Source organism: Daphnia carinata, chromosome 9 (genome assembly GCF_022539665.2).
Source record: "Daphnia carinata strain CSIRO-1 chromosome 9, CSIRO_AGI_Dcar_HiC_V3, whole genome shotgun sequence".
Taxonomy (NCBI): domain Eukaryota; kingdom Metazoa; phylum Arthropoda; class Branchiopoda; order Diplostraca; family Daphniidae; genus Daphnia; species Daphnia carinata.
In genome coordinates this window covers 2,756,698-2,773,399 of record NC_081339.1, presented here as the reverse complement: position 1 = coordinate 2,773,399, position 16,702 = coordinate 2,756,698, and the positions used below count along the sequence as shown (strand labels likewise).

Here is a 16,702-nt window from a genome sequence, read left to right as displayed (position 1 = left end):
CGAGATTCGCTACACGTCTTTGGGGGGGGGGGGGGGGGGTGAGTAAAAGAAACGATACACAGTGGGAGGATAGAGAGACGACGACGTGATGGAATCAAACACTTTGATTTTTTTTTTTTTTGTTCTTTTTGGCGACGGTTCGTGCTGTTTTTAATGTTATGGCGGCCTCTTTGTGTGCCCAGCAGGTCCCTGCGCTCGACAGATAGATTGACTGTGAGGCCACGAATATATTTACAAGCGGCGTTGCGAGATACATCTAGATTATTGCATTGTGTTGAAACAAAAAAAAAATGTACAGCGCATGGAACATTTACGTTTGGCCTTTCTTTGTTTTTTTTCATCATTTCCGACGTGTACCGTGTGCGCTTCATCCTCCTGGGAAACGCGTGAACTCATCAAATAGTACAAGCACAAAACGAATGGACGTTCATATCAAACGAGACCAGCAGAAACGTCCCCTTTTTATTATGATTATTATTTATTTTTATTTTTTTTTTTAAGAGAAAAATGTGAGGGTTATGTGATGCATGGGCTGATTTTCGCGGGACTGACGCGCAACTCAATTAGGAATTGTGGCTAGGCCTAATTAGTGTGTTTGTGTAGACAGGTTGACACGGTAATGAGACCTAAAGCATTTCCCCCTTTCTTTCTTTTTGGGCTGGATGAGTTACGGACCTTCGCGGCGTTCGGTGCGTTTATTAAAAAAAAAAAAAAAAACAAGAAAGAATAGTTGTAAACCTCTACACGCCATGATGACATCATGTTGCCATTGCTGGGCTTTTCTCTTTTTAACCCGTGTTGGAAGAAATCCAATCTTATTATTTGGCCTGCGGCGGGTGCAGTGATTTATCACCGTTGGTCATATCATCATCATCCCCCCCCCCCCTCCTCCTTCTTTTTCTTTCCGTGCACGGATGACATGGTCGACGTTGTTGTGCACAGGGCTCGCAAGATAATGCGAAGGCATGACGACCAAAAAGATTGCGCTGTCCGGCGTGCAGAAAAACGCGCGGCCGGAAGTCACGAATGCCCTACAAAACAAACCGTACAATCCCGTCTCAAAAGTATGTCTGGTGCACACACACACAAATGAATGCGATCCGTCAATATCTTTCTTTTGGGGGGGTACGTATTTTGTGTGTGTGTGTGTGTGTGTGTGGGATGAATAGGCAAGATACGTATTATGTGTTATAGCGCATAGATAGTTCTACATCAAATGGGCTTCCTTTTATTATTATTTTTTTATTTTTTTTAATCGTTTTGAAAACGATGAAAGAGGCCGGAAACTAGAGTCTGGTGGCTTCGTCATCATCGACGTTAGAATCGAGAGGAAAGACATCTAAAAAGGCCATTTCATTTAACTTTGAAATTTCAATTCGCGAAAAGTATAAAAGAAAAAGTTTCTCGGGCCTCTCTCGTTTTTGGTGTAAAGTAGTTACGTGAAAGTTGGCGTTTCCGAGTTTTGGCCGTACCTGTTTCAAGTCGGAAACCAGTGGGGAGGGAGACATGGACTTTGAGTAGAGAGATCACAATATGCAAATGCGATGTGTATTTACTCAGGGAACATCATCTGCAAAAGATGTTCGAAGTGCGCCGGACGAGGATGGATGAACGTTGACTACGCGTCGTGTCAACAGTGACTCCATCGGCTTCGTTTCAAGATGGCGTTGACGCTGATGGAACACGTTGGAGACCATACGATAGGCCGCAAAAAAAGAACGGGATTTCCGTAAACGTCATTACGCAATCCGCCCATTTTCCCTTTCTATTTTTCTTTATTATTATTGTTTTGTTTTCTTTTCTTTTAAATGATTCCTCATCTATCACTGTCAGCTAGGCCGGTGGCATAGAAACAAACAAAACAAAACAAAAAAAAAAAAAAAAAGAAAGAAAGAAATAGGACATTTCTATACGTACAGATCTCATCGGCAATTGATGTCGTGCGGGAGTGTAACGACGATCGTGCGCAATTTAGGCGACTCGGGAATTTCGAGCTGCGTGTAGACTTGTCTGCACTTCGTGCGATAAGACAATGACGGATGAAAAATAAAGGCGGGTGATAAAAACTTTGTAGAAGAAGATTCGTGTCGAGTTGTGATGAGAAAATAGGGAAAGGTTCCAAAAATCGGCCCCCACCCCAATGTCCTCGGCCGATGTATTTTTTTTTTTTTTTTTTCTTCGGGTTGGGAGCTCACGGTTCGTTAACCAAACCTCGTAACGGTGATCTTGCAAGGTTTCCTGATTGCGTTTTTGTTTCATCGTTCGATTCGGTCGAGTTAACAATCATGGACAGAGTCCGGTAACGATCCTTTTCCAATAGCCAATAGGGAAATGGATGTATAGAAATCAATTGTTGTTTTTTTTTGTGTGTGTGTGTGTGTGTGTGTGTGTCTGTCTGTCTGTGTTTGCAATCAATGAATGTCGGCGTGTACGTCATTCCGTTGTATGTTTGAAAGCAAACAGCCAAACCGTTTGGCCCTTTATGCAGAATAGCAGTTGATTGCACGTCTGATGATCCAAAAAGCTCTCATAACACGTGTCCTCCATTTGCAAGAAAAGATGATTGCATAGCGTTTTGATTTTAATTACTCGGAATCATCATGGGATTGTATTTAGAACAAAGCTCTTTTGGTCCTGTTTTATTTGATAAAACTGCTGATTTTGTTATTCAGTTTCGTTTTCTTTGATTTGGCAATTGACCTGACCGCAGGACGTGAGTCGCGGGGCATTCAAAATTGGTGTCGGGATCTTTGATCGGTCCAGCTTACTATGCTAAAGCTTCACATTTTTTTTTTTCCGTTTGATGTCGAATGTATTCGATTCGGGTTTGTCTCTCCAAAAATGAAACAGATGGTTATCTAAGTCAAGCGTAATGATGCAATGGACGTTGTCGGGATAGTCTGACGTTACATTTCGAAAGGGCGTTCCAGGTTAATGAAAAAAAAAATCAAATGTGTTCATTTATTGACATCAAAAGACGTTCCCTTTTTTTTTTTAAAGCAGACTTTCGAAATTTAATTTTACGAGCGACTCTTTGGTTTAATTGAATGTGTGCGTCGTCAATGGTTGAGCCGGATGACCTCCACGCAGTTTCATTTTGGGTTGTAAAAAGAAGTCGAGAATGAAACACCTCCATAACCGTAAACAAATTTCAATCTCGCATTTTGGCTATCGAAAAACTTTGTGAACTGGATTAATCGAATTTTTTTTTTTTTTTTTTTTTTTTTTTTTACGAATGGAAACCTGATCTTTTGTACCCAACTTTCACTCCATAACTTGTGTCGTTGATGTGGGCTCTGATCATTTAAAAAAAAAAAAAATTGGGCAGTTGAGCGGCGTCAGTCGATTGCATTCAAATAGCAACGAGTTTTTTTTTTTGTTTTTGGAACTTGCAATGACACCATTTCAATGGAATGAGATTAAATCCTTGAGGCTTCAGGCGACTATTGATATACATTTTCCAGGTCCGTTTGCAAAAAAAAAAGAAAGAAAAAACCGGATTCCTGGAAAAGTTGAAATCATAAATGCGCACTACGATTTCTCGAAATGTTTGGTTGTCATCCTAGAAGACTTTAAAATCGCAAAAACAAAAAAAACCAGTTGTTGTTGCGTTTCATTTTATTTCGGTTGTGCTCCTTTTCTTGGTTATCTCTTCATTATGACGAAACAAGTGAAAGTCCAAAAACATTTGTTTGAATATCTCGAATCAACAGATGTTGATGCTGAATTGATTCAGTGGAATGCCGAACGTGAACTCAGCGGCGGGTATAAAGAACTCTCGCCGATGATGGAAAGGACCCATCCGTACGAGTGAAACACTTTGTCCATGCGCATTGCATGCCATTCCCTATTGTCATTCCTAATAGCGAATTAATGGGAATGAAACGGCGAACCGAAGGTTTTCGTTTTCTTCATTTCTTTTTTTTTTTTTTTATTGGATTTTTCCAAAATATCTCTCAGATAGGAAAACAGCACTGATGAATCGTCACATAGATCCGATTATTCTTGCAATCTGTTATGCCATCCCCTATTTTTTTTTTTTTATTCTTCAAATTTTGATAAGTTGTTTTTTTTTTCTTTTTATTTCAATCTGTTTTCTCTTTATTTTCTTTTTTTAATTCATCCTTTTTCGTTCGCCTTTCATCTGTCCTCGTCAGACAAATCGATCCCGATGGAAAACGAGATCAATTCAACACTACAGCTACCCCACCTTCGTCCTCCCCAAAGAGCAAGGAGGCACCTGGAACATGGGGCCCCGCCAATGGTTTTTTTTTGATCTTGAAAAGAAGTGAAAGAGCTTCTCGCATACGACATTGTAAATGGATCAAACCGCCAAGGGAATATCGATCCACCCGTTTTTCGCTGTGTAGGTATTTCAAGAGAGCCGTACCGAAATGTATGGCGAAAATAAAAAAAAAACATACGTACGTGCTTGCTTGATCGTGAATCAATCAACTTCATCTCTCAAGGCTTAGAGGATCGATCTGGGCCCATCTTTTCTTCTCCCCCCCTTTCGTTTATTTTCTTTGGCTATACCCTCGTGACCTCTTCCATTCTTGGATAGTAATAGAACCGTGCTCTGGATTTCCTTTTTTTTTTTTTTTTAACTTTGGAAATTCCAGCCAGAACTAGGAGCAAATTGCGAGCGGATCTCATTTCGTCACGCACTTGGAATTGATCCGTTAATGACTGCCTGATTTTTTTTTCCCCCCTCTATTCTGTTTACCTTATATAGAGATGGTCGGAATTTGAACGGTAAGGTCACGCTCACGTATTAATGTCGTTTTGTTTTTGTTCTATTTTTAGGTAAGAACAGCACTGGCGCGTCCGAGACCAAACACTGGCAAGACATGATCACCAAGCCACGTCAGGCCGTCGTCCAATGGCATCGTTTGAAACCCGAGTGAAGCAATTGGAACGGTGGACGTGCGCAGCCAAATGACGATGAGAAAAGAAACAAATGACATCAACACACACACACAAAATCATGACACAAATCTTCTGTACACTTTTTACTTCTTTTTCTTTTTTTTTTTTTGCGAATTTTTCTTCATTTCAACGACCTCCTAAAAAGCGTCTTTTACGATCTATTTTGTTGATCGAAATGGCTTCGTTCGCGATCCAAGACTGAAATTCGCCGTGAAACGGATATTAAAAGAGAAGATTGGCAAATTGGGTTTCTTTATTTTTAGTATGGTTGGCCGTCTTCTTTTTTTTTTTTTTTGGTTCACTTGGAGCTCTTCTCTTTTTTCGTTTCAAATGGTTTCGAATTTTATTCACAAACCAAAGAGAGAAAAGAAAACGGAGAATATTGACGACATTTCTATCCTTTTTATGGTCGTATTATTCTTTTCATTATTGTTACGTTAGAACAAGACTTTGTCGAGATGACATCCCTTCACTATGATGAATTTAAAAACAAAAAAAAAAGATGATCTGATTTAACCAAGAAAAAGGACTAACTGATGTTAAAACAAAATTTATTTGTCGACAAAAAAAAAAAAAGAAGACATAATAATAACAAAAGTATATTTATCAAATCATCCCATATATGCACGGTGACAAATTTATATACATTTAGTGTGTGTGCGTGTGTGTGACTCGTTGCCAACGTCGACTGTAGATTTGATTTTCGTCTTTTTTATGTATTATTGATTGTGGATTTTTGTTTGTTTTTGTATACGGGAAGAAGAAGGAAAAAAAAATCATGTTATTAGCACTAAAAAGAAATGCTACCAGAACCCCCTTTACCACTGTAGAATTCCTTGGGCCCATCTTTTCATTTTTAGTTCTATTCTCCTGTTCATTTTTTTTTCTTAAATATTATTATTATTATTGCTCGTTGGATCTTCTGTCGTGAAGTAGTTTCTACCACACGAAATCCCATCCGCGTCCTCGTTGCCCTTAGTCTCTCATCTTATCTTTCGCTTTCCTATGTCTGTCGTGTCTGAACGATGCGATGGCAAAATGATCCTCTGTGTTTGTATCCACTGTTCAATGTATAGAGAAAACCCATCCATAACCTTTCATACCAGACATTGAGGAAAAGAAATGAAGAAATACACACAAATTATACCATGTAAATCGATGAGACTTAAAGACGAATAAAAGCAAGCATTAATCGTCCATTGTTTATTGATCTAATAGATGGAACATACGGATCCGTTAGGTTTCCTTAGTCTTCACATTTCAGGGTTTCTCCGCATGCTCTTTTTTCTCTTCTTCTTCTTCCTCTTCAGCAGATTCGTCACTATCCTCTTCGTCGGATGATTCTTCATCATCGTCATCATCATCATCGTCGTCGTCGTCATCGTAAGTGTAGGAATAGGATCCACCGCTAGCACCTCCAGTATAATCTGCATCTCCGTAATCATCTCCATCGTCGTCTTCGTCGCCGTAATCTCCAGCAGGTTTCTGTCGGCCATATTTATGGGTACGGGCTGCGAGCAAAATCGACATTAAACCGGTTAATGATCTATGGATTCTACGAAGAAATAAAGCGATCCAATTACTTGACATGCTCATGTCTTTGGTTTCGTTGGTCTCGAAGCCACATTTCGGACAAGGGACGGGCTGGCCGCGCTCGTACTTGAAGCCCTTACGCCTAACGTGATCTTCGCAATAGCAGATCTTGCATTTCAGGCAAGAATATTGGCCATGCCGATTACAGGACTGGCATTTGTACGTTTCTGCTTCCAAGACTTGGCAAGAAGCCTGGTGCTCAAACTGATCATCTTCACAGAGGTGACTTGAGCAAAATGAGCACTGAAAGATCCTTCCGCCATGACCCCATACGTTCCTGTCACACTCTACACAAACAGCATCTTGCAGGGGACACAAGCAGCCGTGCACACTTAGGCACTTTTTGCCATGGCAGATCCAAGCCTCACAGTGATCACAGATTGCACCCTAAAAAGAGATGACGAGAGAACGTGGTAAACGTCAAAATTTGAGACTGCCATTAAAGAAGCTACTTACCACCATGGCCAATCCAGTTGTAAAAACACTTCCATGCTTGATGACACAATCCCCTGTTTTCAACATGCATTTTACTTTGGCGCAGTGACCACACATAGGAAGTCGCTGGAGTGACTGGCAAAAGTAGCAAAAAGCTCGTAACTTTTGCTTCCGTTGGCACCTGTCACATTCCTGTTGCCCATAAGTAGGTATTAGAAAATTGCGTATAATTGAAAAAAGAATCGCACCATATTCGAGTTGCATGCCCAATCTGCTAACGGTTTCATTTCCTTGCCAGAGCGGATTTCCTTCTGGCGTAATTTTTGTTTCTCGGCCTTCTTCCTCTGACCTGTCTTCTTCTTGGGCATCTTAGTAAAAATTTATGGGGTGAGATTCACAAAAAAAATAAGATTTATGAAGTAGCATGAATGTAGCAAAATCGTTTAGGAACTACAGAGAGACTGTTGACATGCGAATTGAAATCCTTGAAATAGCAGACGAAAACCCAAGACTGTGTTTAGGGAAATTCTAAGGCTAACCGAGTTAGTGGTAGTAGACGTAGACGAGAGAGAGGGAAAAAAGAGGTTGGGATCGCCGCGTATATGCTCGTTAGTGAATAGGCCCCACCCGAAACACACAGACAGTCGTGTTTTCATCTGCCAAACACATCTTTCGTTTTCCCCCTGCCAGTCAGTGATGTGCCTTTCATTTGCTCAGAATTTTAGTTTTTAAATCATATCGTTTATTGAAGATTAACGGCTTTTTCCGAAGTTTTCGATTTTTGAGGTGATCCAGTGAAAGAAAACAACTATTTACGTGGAGTTCTAGACGATGATTCGAGAGATCCATTGCTAACTGGGGCAACAGGTGTCCCTTCAAATTTTGTCATTTAATTTGACAGTGGTTATTTTTCTTGTGGCTTACAATCCTGAAATTCAATCAGCCTCAAAATGGGGCTCCTTCCATTGGAGTTTACTGAGTGCCTAACAGACAGTCCATACTTCAGGGAAAATCTCCAAGGCCACGAAAAAGAGTTGGAGAAAACCAGTCTTGCTATTAAAGTGCTAATTAAGGAAGTTAAGGACCTCGTCAATGCTGCAAGAGGTAAGATGGCCCATCCCCGTCTGACTCTACAATCCTTTTACCTTTTCCATACTTATCTGTATTGTTGTATCAGTTTGGACCTTTGCAGTGTGTTTCACAGATAAGTTATTAAATTTAATCAGCTGTTGTTCATATAAGGACCTGTGGTATTGGAGGGCAGTGTTTCAATTGGATGTTAGCAGAACGTGGGCCAAAACTTGATATATAACTTTCTCCTTTTTGTTTTGTGAAAGCTTCTGTAAATACGGTTAATAATGTGTCTACAAGAGGACAGGATAGGTTTTTTTTTTCTTTTCTTTTTTTAAGAATCGGGCAGATCTGAGACAACACAGGTCGTTTGATTCCTCTAGGCTATTTCTGAAATTTCCTGTCGTTATTCTCGTTACCGTCTGTCCGTTCGGGACCCGTAACGGTGTGCGCCGACCACAAAACGCCTTAGACGGGGGTCTTTCTAACGCAACTGATGCGGTCAGCCACGCACGGCCGGACGTGCGGCCATTGCAGGTGTAGATTTTTCGGGAAAGAAATTAAATGTGGCGATCCAAATATTGGTTTTTCTACACGGGAGTTGTAATGATCTAGCTTTCAACTGTTTATTCTTAATCTCACGATAAATAGCGTTGTCAAGGGCGCAGCGCAGTTTGGCCACAAGTTTGATGAGTTTCCAGTTCGAATGCATCGGTAACAGCCAGACGGACGACGAGATCGTCATCGCCGGATCGCTCAAAGAATTTGGTCGCCTCATCAACGCCATCGAAGATGAACGGGATCGGATGGTAATGACGAAACGCCTTTCCCGGCATTTCCTTACGAATTTGAATTTTTTAAATCCCCTTTTTCCATCCCCAGTTGGAACGAGCCAAGGATCAATTTATCGGGCCGTTGGAGAATTTCCGCAAAGAGCACATCGGCGGCGCCAAGGTGGGAGACGAAAAAATGACGTGTGCTGTACGTGATGATTAATTAAATTTTTTCCTTCTTGGTTCAATGCGGCAGGAGGAGAAGAAGAAATTTGAGAAACAGACGGCCAAGTTCGTCCAGAGTCAAGAGCGCCACTTGAACCTATCGACCAAGAAACAGGATTCCGTTCTACAGGAGGTCTCTTATTTGTTTCCCTCTTCTTCTTCTTCTCGCTTTGCATCTATTATTACATGTTCCCGGCGAGAGTTTGAAAAGTGTTGATATCTAATCTCCTTAGGCGGATGCGATTTTGGAGATGGAACAGCGCCACTTTTGCCAGGCCAGTCTCGAGTACGTCTTCCGCTTACAAGAAGTCCACGAACGCAAAAAGTTTGAGTTTGTCGAAACGGTACGCCATCATTGAAAACATTTTATGCAGTACGTTTTTCTTTTAATGGGGCGTGATTAATTAATTTTTTATTTTGTGTGCAACAGTTATTAGGCTTTATGTATGGCTGGCTAACTTTCTACCATCAGGGCTATGAGGTGGCCAAAGAATTTCGACCCTACATGACTGATTTGCAAGTGCGCCTCCAAAAGGTAAAATTCAGATTAAATAGACTAAAGCAAACTGGCTTATCTTATCGATTATCTGTACATCCGTTTTGGCGATTTAGACGCGGGAAAACTTTAACACGACCCGGGAAGAAGCCGAGTCGCTGATGCGCAAGATGCTGGAGGTGCGTAAGACGGTAATGGCTTCTCGCTTAGCTTTTTTGTGTGTGTGCATGCTGGCATGTTAAGAAATCTTGATTTTACATCCATCGCGTCACTACAAGGATAACGGCAGACAGTTGGCAACTCAGATTGAGACGGAATGGTCAGGATAAACGTAATACCTTTGATGATGACAATGATGGAGCATTGCCGTCTAGAAATTAATAATCTCATCCTTTGCCAAAGCGATCCACCTACTGTCAGTGATGGGCGTTTCATATGCTTGTGCTTCTACGAGCCGTGGCCGTGCGCAACATGTTATTGTTCAATGTCTCTAAAGTTTACTTTCTAATTTACGTTCATGGCGCTATTGGTTATATTTGGGGATTTAGATTCGATACTCGTTGACCCCCCCTCCCCCAACCCCCTCGTTTACAAAAAAGCTAAACAAATAGTGTACTTTCTTAAAAGGCTTTTTCGTTTATTTCTTGAAAAAAAAAAACAGTTGTAAACGTTAAAGAAAACTGCTGGTTATTTACATATCCATTCGGGAAAGCAAATAGGGTAAACCCATAAAATTGGTCGAGTCATGGGACGTTAAAAAAAAAGCTTTAATGGTTATTCAGTATTGCATTATGTGCGTTCGTTATTTACATGTAGACTTGCAGTCTGGGCCATTTCGAAATCTTGATTGATTAAGCGATACACGCTTCTGTGCAATAGCTTGGTTTTTTTCCCCCTCAATGTATGCAAGGCTTTGCGTTCGATTTTTTCAAATTTGTTTTCGTGTGTTCGATCGTTCCCAGAGTTTCTTGACCTTTTCATGTTCCATGTGTTTCATATACTGAACATAACGCGTACTTGGGTGGGAGGGCGGAGGGGTTGCTTTCGGTCATCTGTAAGCGTCGGTTGTTTGTTGAAGAATTTATCGGTTAGTGTTAAAAAAAAAAAAAAAAATGAGTGGCTTTTGTTACGGCTGTGATGATGGTGGTGGGTTTGTGAGTATATGTGCGTTGAAACTGTCGTGCACGTTCTTTCTATTTGTCGAGACGCGACTGACTTTCTAATTTCAACGCCCGCATCTGTAGAAGCCGTGCGACCCGGGCAGTTTGAACAAAATGTACACACGACAAGGCTATCTCTACGTCATGGAGAAAAGTAAGTGGGTCAACAAGCCGTTCCTTCTTTTAACGCTTTCTTTAACCATTTTTGACGCGCTAGTTCGTTGAATAATGTAAACATCAACTCGTAGATTTTATCGTCGCATGTTTTGGTGTGACTGTTTTTAATCGTGGGTTTTCTTTTATTCCCTTCAGAGGCATTTGGGACGACTTGGTCGAAACATTATTGCCAGTACACCAAGGAAAACCGCATTTTCACCATGATACCGTACACGCAGACGATTGGAAAAATTGTGAGTTTGTTTTCTATTCTTCACGGCCATCGACCATGTAATAATTCCGTTTTGGGTTTTCTGAACCCATAAGACCACAACTGACACGATGGAAATCAAGTCTTGTACTCGGCGAATGTCAGACTCTATCGAAAAGAGATTCTGTTTTGACATTACACCAAAGGATCGACTGGTGATGGTTATTACGCTGCAGGCGCTGTCAGAGGATGACCGCCGGCTATGGCTTGACGCGATGGATGGGAAAGAGCCGGTAACACTTCAACCCACTGCAAGAAACCCGTTTCCTACCGTAAATAACAACTCCTTCAATTAACAATCGCATTGTGTCATTATATTTTTTTATTGTGAAAAAAACTAAAAATTTCCTTTACTAAACGATCTATAAAAAATTGCAGACCTACGCCCAACCTGGAAAATCATCCAAACATGAAGAGACCTGTTTAGATGAGGTTGGCTTTCTTTTTATTCGCACGTGCATTAAAGAAATTGAAAACCGAGGTAATTATAGCTTTCGCGAATCTTACGTTTTCTATTCACTAAAACGTATAACGTGTTTCTTTCTTGAAGGTCTGGAAGATCAAGGATTGTATCGGCTGGTTGGCGTCTCGTCCAAAGTCAGTAAGCTCCTATCTATGGGGCTTGATCGACGGAAAGTTGAAAAACTGAACTTGGAGGACCGGCTCGAATGGGAAAACAAAACTATTACCAGCGCCATTAAAACTTACTTACGCCAATTGCCCGAGCCGCTCATGTCCTTCCGATATCATACAGCTTTTATTGCGGCTGCAAGTAAGTGCTTGATATCTAGCATTTCTTTTTTTTTTTTTTTTAATCCGCAGAACATGTTTATTTATCATTAGAGTTTGTTACTTTATTTTACGTTGTTGTGCTTTCGTTTTACAGAGCAGGAATCACGACTTCACCGAACTGCAGACGTGCACGCCCTAGTTCATCGACTGCCTGAAAACCACTTTAAAATGTTGGATATCATGATAACTCATCTCAAAAAGTGTGTAATTGCATTCTTTTATTGGGAGCAGCCCTTGGGCGAAAAAACTAATGTCCTTGTACGTCTTTCCGAAACAGTGTCGCTGGAAAAGCAGACAAGAATTTAATGACCGTTTCCAATCTTGGCGTCTGTTTTGGACCGACGCTACTACGACCAGAAGAAGAAACGATGGCGGCCATTATGGATATAAAATTTTGCAACGTCGTAGTGGAAATCATGATAGAAAATTCGGATAAGGTACGACGGCAGTTATTGTGTTGAACAAAGTTTATATGTCTTGTTTGGATTTTCATAGATTTTCAAGACGAAGCCGGACCCGTCAGAATTACCAATAAAAAATCCAGCAACGGTCAATATGCGTCCACCGTCCCCGCCAGCATATCAACCGCCACCCCAGGTTTATACAGGTGGTGGTGGTGGTGGCGGCATTGGAGGGCCAACGCCCACTTCATTGATTCACCGTCAGCCTGCTACTAGTTACAGTCTAATACCCCCTATTGCTCAAGCCCATCTCAGTCCACCACCTTCATCTCCCTACGTCGACGGCCCGTCTCGGCAAATGATCACTTCGAATAGTGCTGGAGTCCGGAATGCCACACAGCCTCAGCAACGGGTAGTCTATCCATCAAGTCCTACTACAGCTGAATTATGGTCAGGCAACAAGTTGCCACCTGCAGTTCAAACGCAACCTCATGCATCTGGGACATCAAGGTGAGATTGGTTTATTCTTTTCTTTTGTTCTCCTGTTTTTTGTTTTCGTGTTTTCATTTTGACATTAAATATTATTGCGTTTTATTAGGTCGAATTTGCGGCCAGGCTCAGCAGGAGCATTACCTAGTGGACCGACTGGTCGCCCGTTAGGAGTGATACCACCATTAAGTTCCAATACTTCAGCCCCAGAAAGACCTCATAGCAATACCAGTCTAAGTTCAAGCGATTCCGCCCCTGGTTCTACAGTGTCTTCATCAAGATCTTCATCCAGAGATCCTTTGCCTCCTCTTTCTTCTTTCCCTTCGATAGCACCGACACCTCCAATAGTATTAGCGAATTCTTCGACTGTTTCATTCAATGGTCAGCCTCCAGCATCGAAGCCACCATATGGTATATTTCAAAAGAATAGTGTTAGAACAGGATAAAGTCGCACTCAAAACCTAATGTTTTTTACTTCTATTTAACGTTTTACAGGTTTAAATTCGACGCAACTGCAGCTGGTGCCGGCATCTGTTGCAAATATAGACGCATCGGATACTACCAAAATAAGTACCAACCAGTTAAGGTAAAACAGAGACAAAATTTTAAAAAATTCAAGAGTTCTTGCGTAACCCATTATTTGGTTGTGTTCAACGTAGAAGAGTAAGAACTCTATATGCCTGCGTAGGAGAGAATGAAACGGAATTAACTTTCGAGCCCAATCAGATCATCGTCAATGGTAAGTAACTCGGTATTTGCATATTTAACACGTTTCCTTAATGTAATGATTCTGCATTGACAGTACGGCCATCCAGAGAACCTGGCTGGCTAGAGGGGGTGTTAAATGGGCGTGCAGGTCTTATTCCAGAAAACTACGTGGAATTTCTGCCGTGAAAGGTAGTTCCAATCGAGAGAAATTATATAATTTTGTTGTAAAAGTATATCCGTCGTCGCGTTTCATCCGACGATTTGAGTAGAATTGTTTGTGTTCCATCTGTTTTGCCCCGTATTTTGTCAGAAACTTTTCATTCCAAGCGACGACGTAATTGTAACGCCCCGTCAACTGATCACTTGTATTCTAACGTTGTATTTTGTTCTTTGCTCTCAGAAATCTCATTGTTCTTCGTGATACCGTACATTTTCTGTTGCCGTTGTTTTACAACACTTTAGCGTTTGTTGACCAAAGATGGGACATTTCTAAAGTTACAGGTTTCCCTAATGTTATCTCACCTGCGCCAGTCTGTGTGCCAGCGACAGTGCTCCTTCTGCAGGAAAGATCAAAACTCGGTGTACAGGGACTGGGGCCGTGTGAAGAGAACTGTTTTAAGGACAATTTGTACAGGTTGTTTGCTTGTTAAATAGCAATAAACGCGCCCTTGATGAGTATTAAGACGTCATTATGCAATGATTGGTAGAACGGAAACGGAAAGGTAGAAAATGAATTTAGATAACAGTGTCAATAACATTGTATTTCATTCTGACGGTTTTCAAAATATTTGCCTTTCATTTCTTACTTCAGTTTCTATTCTGTTTTGGTTAAACAGTTCGATAATGGTTACTCACACAATTCGGGATACTTATCTGGAATAGGTCCACGAACTATCGAGTTGTAAGGCAGACACGTTACTGTTCTGGTTTCTTTCCTCTCGATTTCACTAAATTGACATTTGATAGACTCTCTATACTCGTGCCCTGCCTTAAGCCCGACGAAATAAGCCCGACTTAAAAATAAGAAAAGTCGGGCTTATTTAATCGGGCTTTAAAATTTTTTCATTACGTCAATCATTTTGGAAATATACCGAATATTTCTAGTGCACCACGCTAGCGCTGTACGGTACTAGCGCGCTAGCATTGCGTCAAATACTCGGTGTATTGCAAAAACTATTACCTTAATGAAAAAAATAGCAATTTTCTCGGAATCAGCATTCAATTTTGAGTACATGCTGAGATATTCAACCAATACCGGTGAGTTTTATGGCAATCCGTTTTACCCAAAATAAAAATTATTGGCCTTTTTTCTGTTTTACTGCTATTGCCATCTACCGGTCATATTTCTAATTAATTTAGTTAACGAAAAATCATCATACTCCATTTTGGAATAAACTGGGGAAGGGAAAGGAGCAAGAAATTAGAGTGTGTTCCCCCAAGTATTACGCTTTTTTCTTTTTTTAAAAGTCAAATCTTGATTTGGATGATTACTTTAAATTTGTTTAAAAACATTTAATTTGTGACGGATAAAGTTTCTCGTAATGACCTTTGCGTCCACAAGAGGCGCCTTAAACCGTGGCTCATCGGGCAGTTTTTTTCAGGCATATTTCTAGATTGGCTTAGCGCGTGCAGTCTGCATTCTTCGTTCGATTTTTCTCCTTGACCTCGTGGCTTTGACGATTTTTGGCGTTTAATTTACTCATTTTCGAACGCTTTTCAAGTTACGCTAATAGATAATAATTAATAGCTGATACTAATGTTTGAATAATTTTGAGTTGGACAAATATTGTTGTCTTCGAAAGATTAGGTGGTGGAAGTCGTACTTGCCATGAGGTAAGAAAAATAAAAATACTATTCGGGTTAGGACATTCTAGTCTGGCTAATCCATAGTTATTAAACAGTTTGGAAAAGGACATTTTTTCATGAAAAGCCCACAAGGAGAAGGTGGGAGTCGAGCATGTAGGTGTCATAAGGTTAATATGAGACTTGTATCTAGTTTTCTTTTATTAAAGTTTAGTATTCATTTCCAACCAAGAAGTGGGCCATGTAGCAAGGGATTTTCCACAAGGAGGGGTCATTGGTGGCAGCAAGTGTTACAATGGAAACATCAATTGTATCTCCACAAAAAATATTTTATGTTTCAGTGTTCATTGTCTTACCCCCTAGTGTCGTGAAGTTGGCCACACCTCGAAAGGCTGTACGAATCTATTCGTGAATTGCCGAAAAACGGAAAGCTGCGTGAACAATACATTCCGGAAGCTGTGACATGCGATGAAAAGGAACTGTTTAAGTGGGATCGTCTGTTGGGAACGCTTTAACAATTTTGATAAAGTCGTTCTCCATCGAATCCAGGTAAGCCATTCTTCGAAACAGTATCTTATGATTTGATAATATCTATTGGGTTTGCTTTAGGCTACAGGAAAAGATGTACCTCAATACATAACATCACTCGAAGAAGCCGGCCTGCGCCCACTACTACTTCAAAACATTAAGAATTCTGGCTACATAAAACCAACACCTGTACAGAAAGCTTCAGTTGCAGTTATTCTTGTCAAAAGAGATTTGAGTGCTTGTGCTATCACGGGCTCCGGCAAAACGGTAATCCAATTAATTAACGCTGTGTAATTTTGAAACCTTGATGCCTTCGTACTAACTTGATTCGAATGGGTCGGTATGAACTGGGTAAGTTGAGGTAAAAGTAATTTTGAGTGGGCACGTCGGTGATTGCGACTGCTAAAAGGTCCAATTGCATCTAAGATACTCAACAAACCGTTCGTGACATGCGTTGATTAAGTCATCTAAAATTTCACATTTCTTCATATAGGCGGCGTACTTGGTACCAGTTATGAACATATTGTTAGAACAAGGTGTTGCTGGTGCGTCCCCGCCATGGGTCAAAAGCCAGAAGTTGTAATTGTCGCACTCACTCGTGAATTTTCGATTCAAATTCACCGCGGGTCGTATAAATTCTCCTACAATTCGGTTTTAAAATCTGCCATTATATATGAAGGAACTGTCACGAGCCATCAGCGGTCAAATCTTCAAGCTGGGTGCAATGCTCTTGTCGCGACCGCGGGGCGACTCAAGGATTTTCTCGACCGTGGAGTATTTTACTTGTCGACGGCCAGGTTTTTAATTTTGGACGAAGCTGATCGGATGCTTTATGGGTTTCGGTCCGGATATTGAAAAAATTGTCAACCATC

At 40.8% G+C, this 16,702-nt stretch overlaps 5 protein-coding genes and 1 long non-coding RNA gene across 13 annotated transcripts in view; 3 read left to right on the top strand and 3 right to left on the bottom strand.

Moving 5' to 3' along the window:
• Window positions 1-6,084, top strand: part of LOC130689043 (synaptotagmin-7-like) — a 39,792-nt gene extending 33,708 nt beyond the window's left edge. For all 5 annotated transcript variants that reach the window (XM_057512063.2, XM_059496838.1, XM_059496839.1 and 2 more), the window contains one exon: window positions 4,807-6,084. In XM_057512063.2, coding sequence (XP_057368046.1) covers window positions 4,807-4,907 — 101 coding nt within the window. In that variant the 3' untranslated portion in view covers window positions 4,908-6,084. The remainder of the gene's footprint in view (window positions 1-4,806) is intronic.
• LOC130688932 (cryptochrome-1-like) overlaps window positions 1-16,702 on the bottom strand; it is a 40,342-nt gene that overhangs the window by 3,229 nt on the left and 20,411 nt on the right. The window lies entirely within an intron of this gene.
• Window positions 6,089-7,416, bottom strand: LOC130689055 (zinc finger protein 330 homolog). Its single transcript, XM_057512078.2, has 4 exons — window positions 7,206-7,416; window positions 6,979-7,149; window positions 6,513-6,909; window positions 6,089-6,440 (listed from the first exon to the last, which is right to left on the bottom strand). Exons 1-4 carry the CDS (start codon window positions 7,323-7,325, stop codon window positions 6,190-6,192), a joined length of 939 nt encoding a protein of 312 aa, XP_057368061.1. The 5' UTR covers window positions 7,326-7,416; the 3' UTR covers window positions 6,089-6,189.
• Window positions 7,555-13,927, top strand: LOC130689065 (rho GTPase-activating protein 26-like). Of its 3 annotated transcripts, none has more exons than XM_059496834.1 (19): window positions 7,555-8,061; window positions 8,680-8,837; window positions 8,911-8,982; window positions 9,058-9,159; window positions 9,260-9,370; window positions 9,457-9,561; window positions 9,639-9,701; window positions 10,767-10,836; window positions 10,995-11,092; window positions 11,166-11,381; window positions 11,488-11,590; window positions 11,660-11,881; window positions 11,996-12,101; window positions 12,179-12,338; window positions 12,397-12,812; window positions 12,901-13,202; window positions 13,287-13,377; window positions 13,451-13,530; window positions 13,594-13,927. In XM_059496834.1, the coding sequence occupies exons 1-19, from the start codon at window positions 7,908-7,910 to the stop codon at window positions 13,683-13,685; spliced, it is 2,721 nt and encodes a 906-aa protein (XP_059352817.1). In that variant the 5' UTR covers window positions 7,555-7,907; the 3' UTR covers window positions 13,686-13,927. The 3 variants fall into 3 exon arrangements, with proteins under 3 accessions (XP_059352817.1, XP_059352818.1, XP_057368071.1); XM_059496835.1 differs by having other exon boundaries at window positions 7,556-8,061; window positions 9,639-9,713; window positions 11,166-11,342; XM_057512088.2 differs by having other exon boundaries at window positions 7,556-8,061; window positions 9,639-9,713.
• On the top strand, window positions 15,139-16,700 carry LOC130688976 (probable ATP-dependent RNA helicase DDX4). 2 transcript variants are annotated; one of them, XR_009421657.1, is made up of 5 exons: window positions 15,139-15,332; window positions 15,401-15,458; window positions 15,512-15,851; window positions 15,912-16,097; window positions 16,324-16,700. XR_009421657.1 is itself a non-coding variant. In XM_057511997.2 (5 exons), the coding sequence occupies exons 3-5, from the start codon at window positions 15,771-15,773 to the stop codon at window positions 16,411-16,413; spliced, it is 357 nt and encodes a 118-aa protein (XP_057367980.1). In that variant the 5' UTR covers window positions 15,139-15,332; window positions 15,390-15,458; window positions 15,512-15,770; the 3' UTR covers window positions 16,414-16,700. The 2 variants fall into 2 exon arrangements, 1 of the variants encoding a protein (XP_057367980.1); XM_057511997.2 differs by having other exon boundaries at window positions 15,390-15,458.
• Window positions 15,937-16,412, bottom strand: LOC130688977 (uncharacterized). Its single transcript, XR_009000597.2, has 3 exons — window positions 16,333-16,412; window positions 16,154-16,251; window positions 15,937-16,074 (listed from the first exon to the last, which is right to left on the bottom strand). It is a non-coding gene; the product is annotated as an uncharacterized LOC130688977 (long non-coding RNA).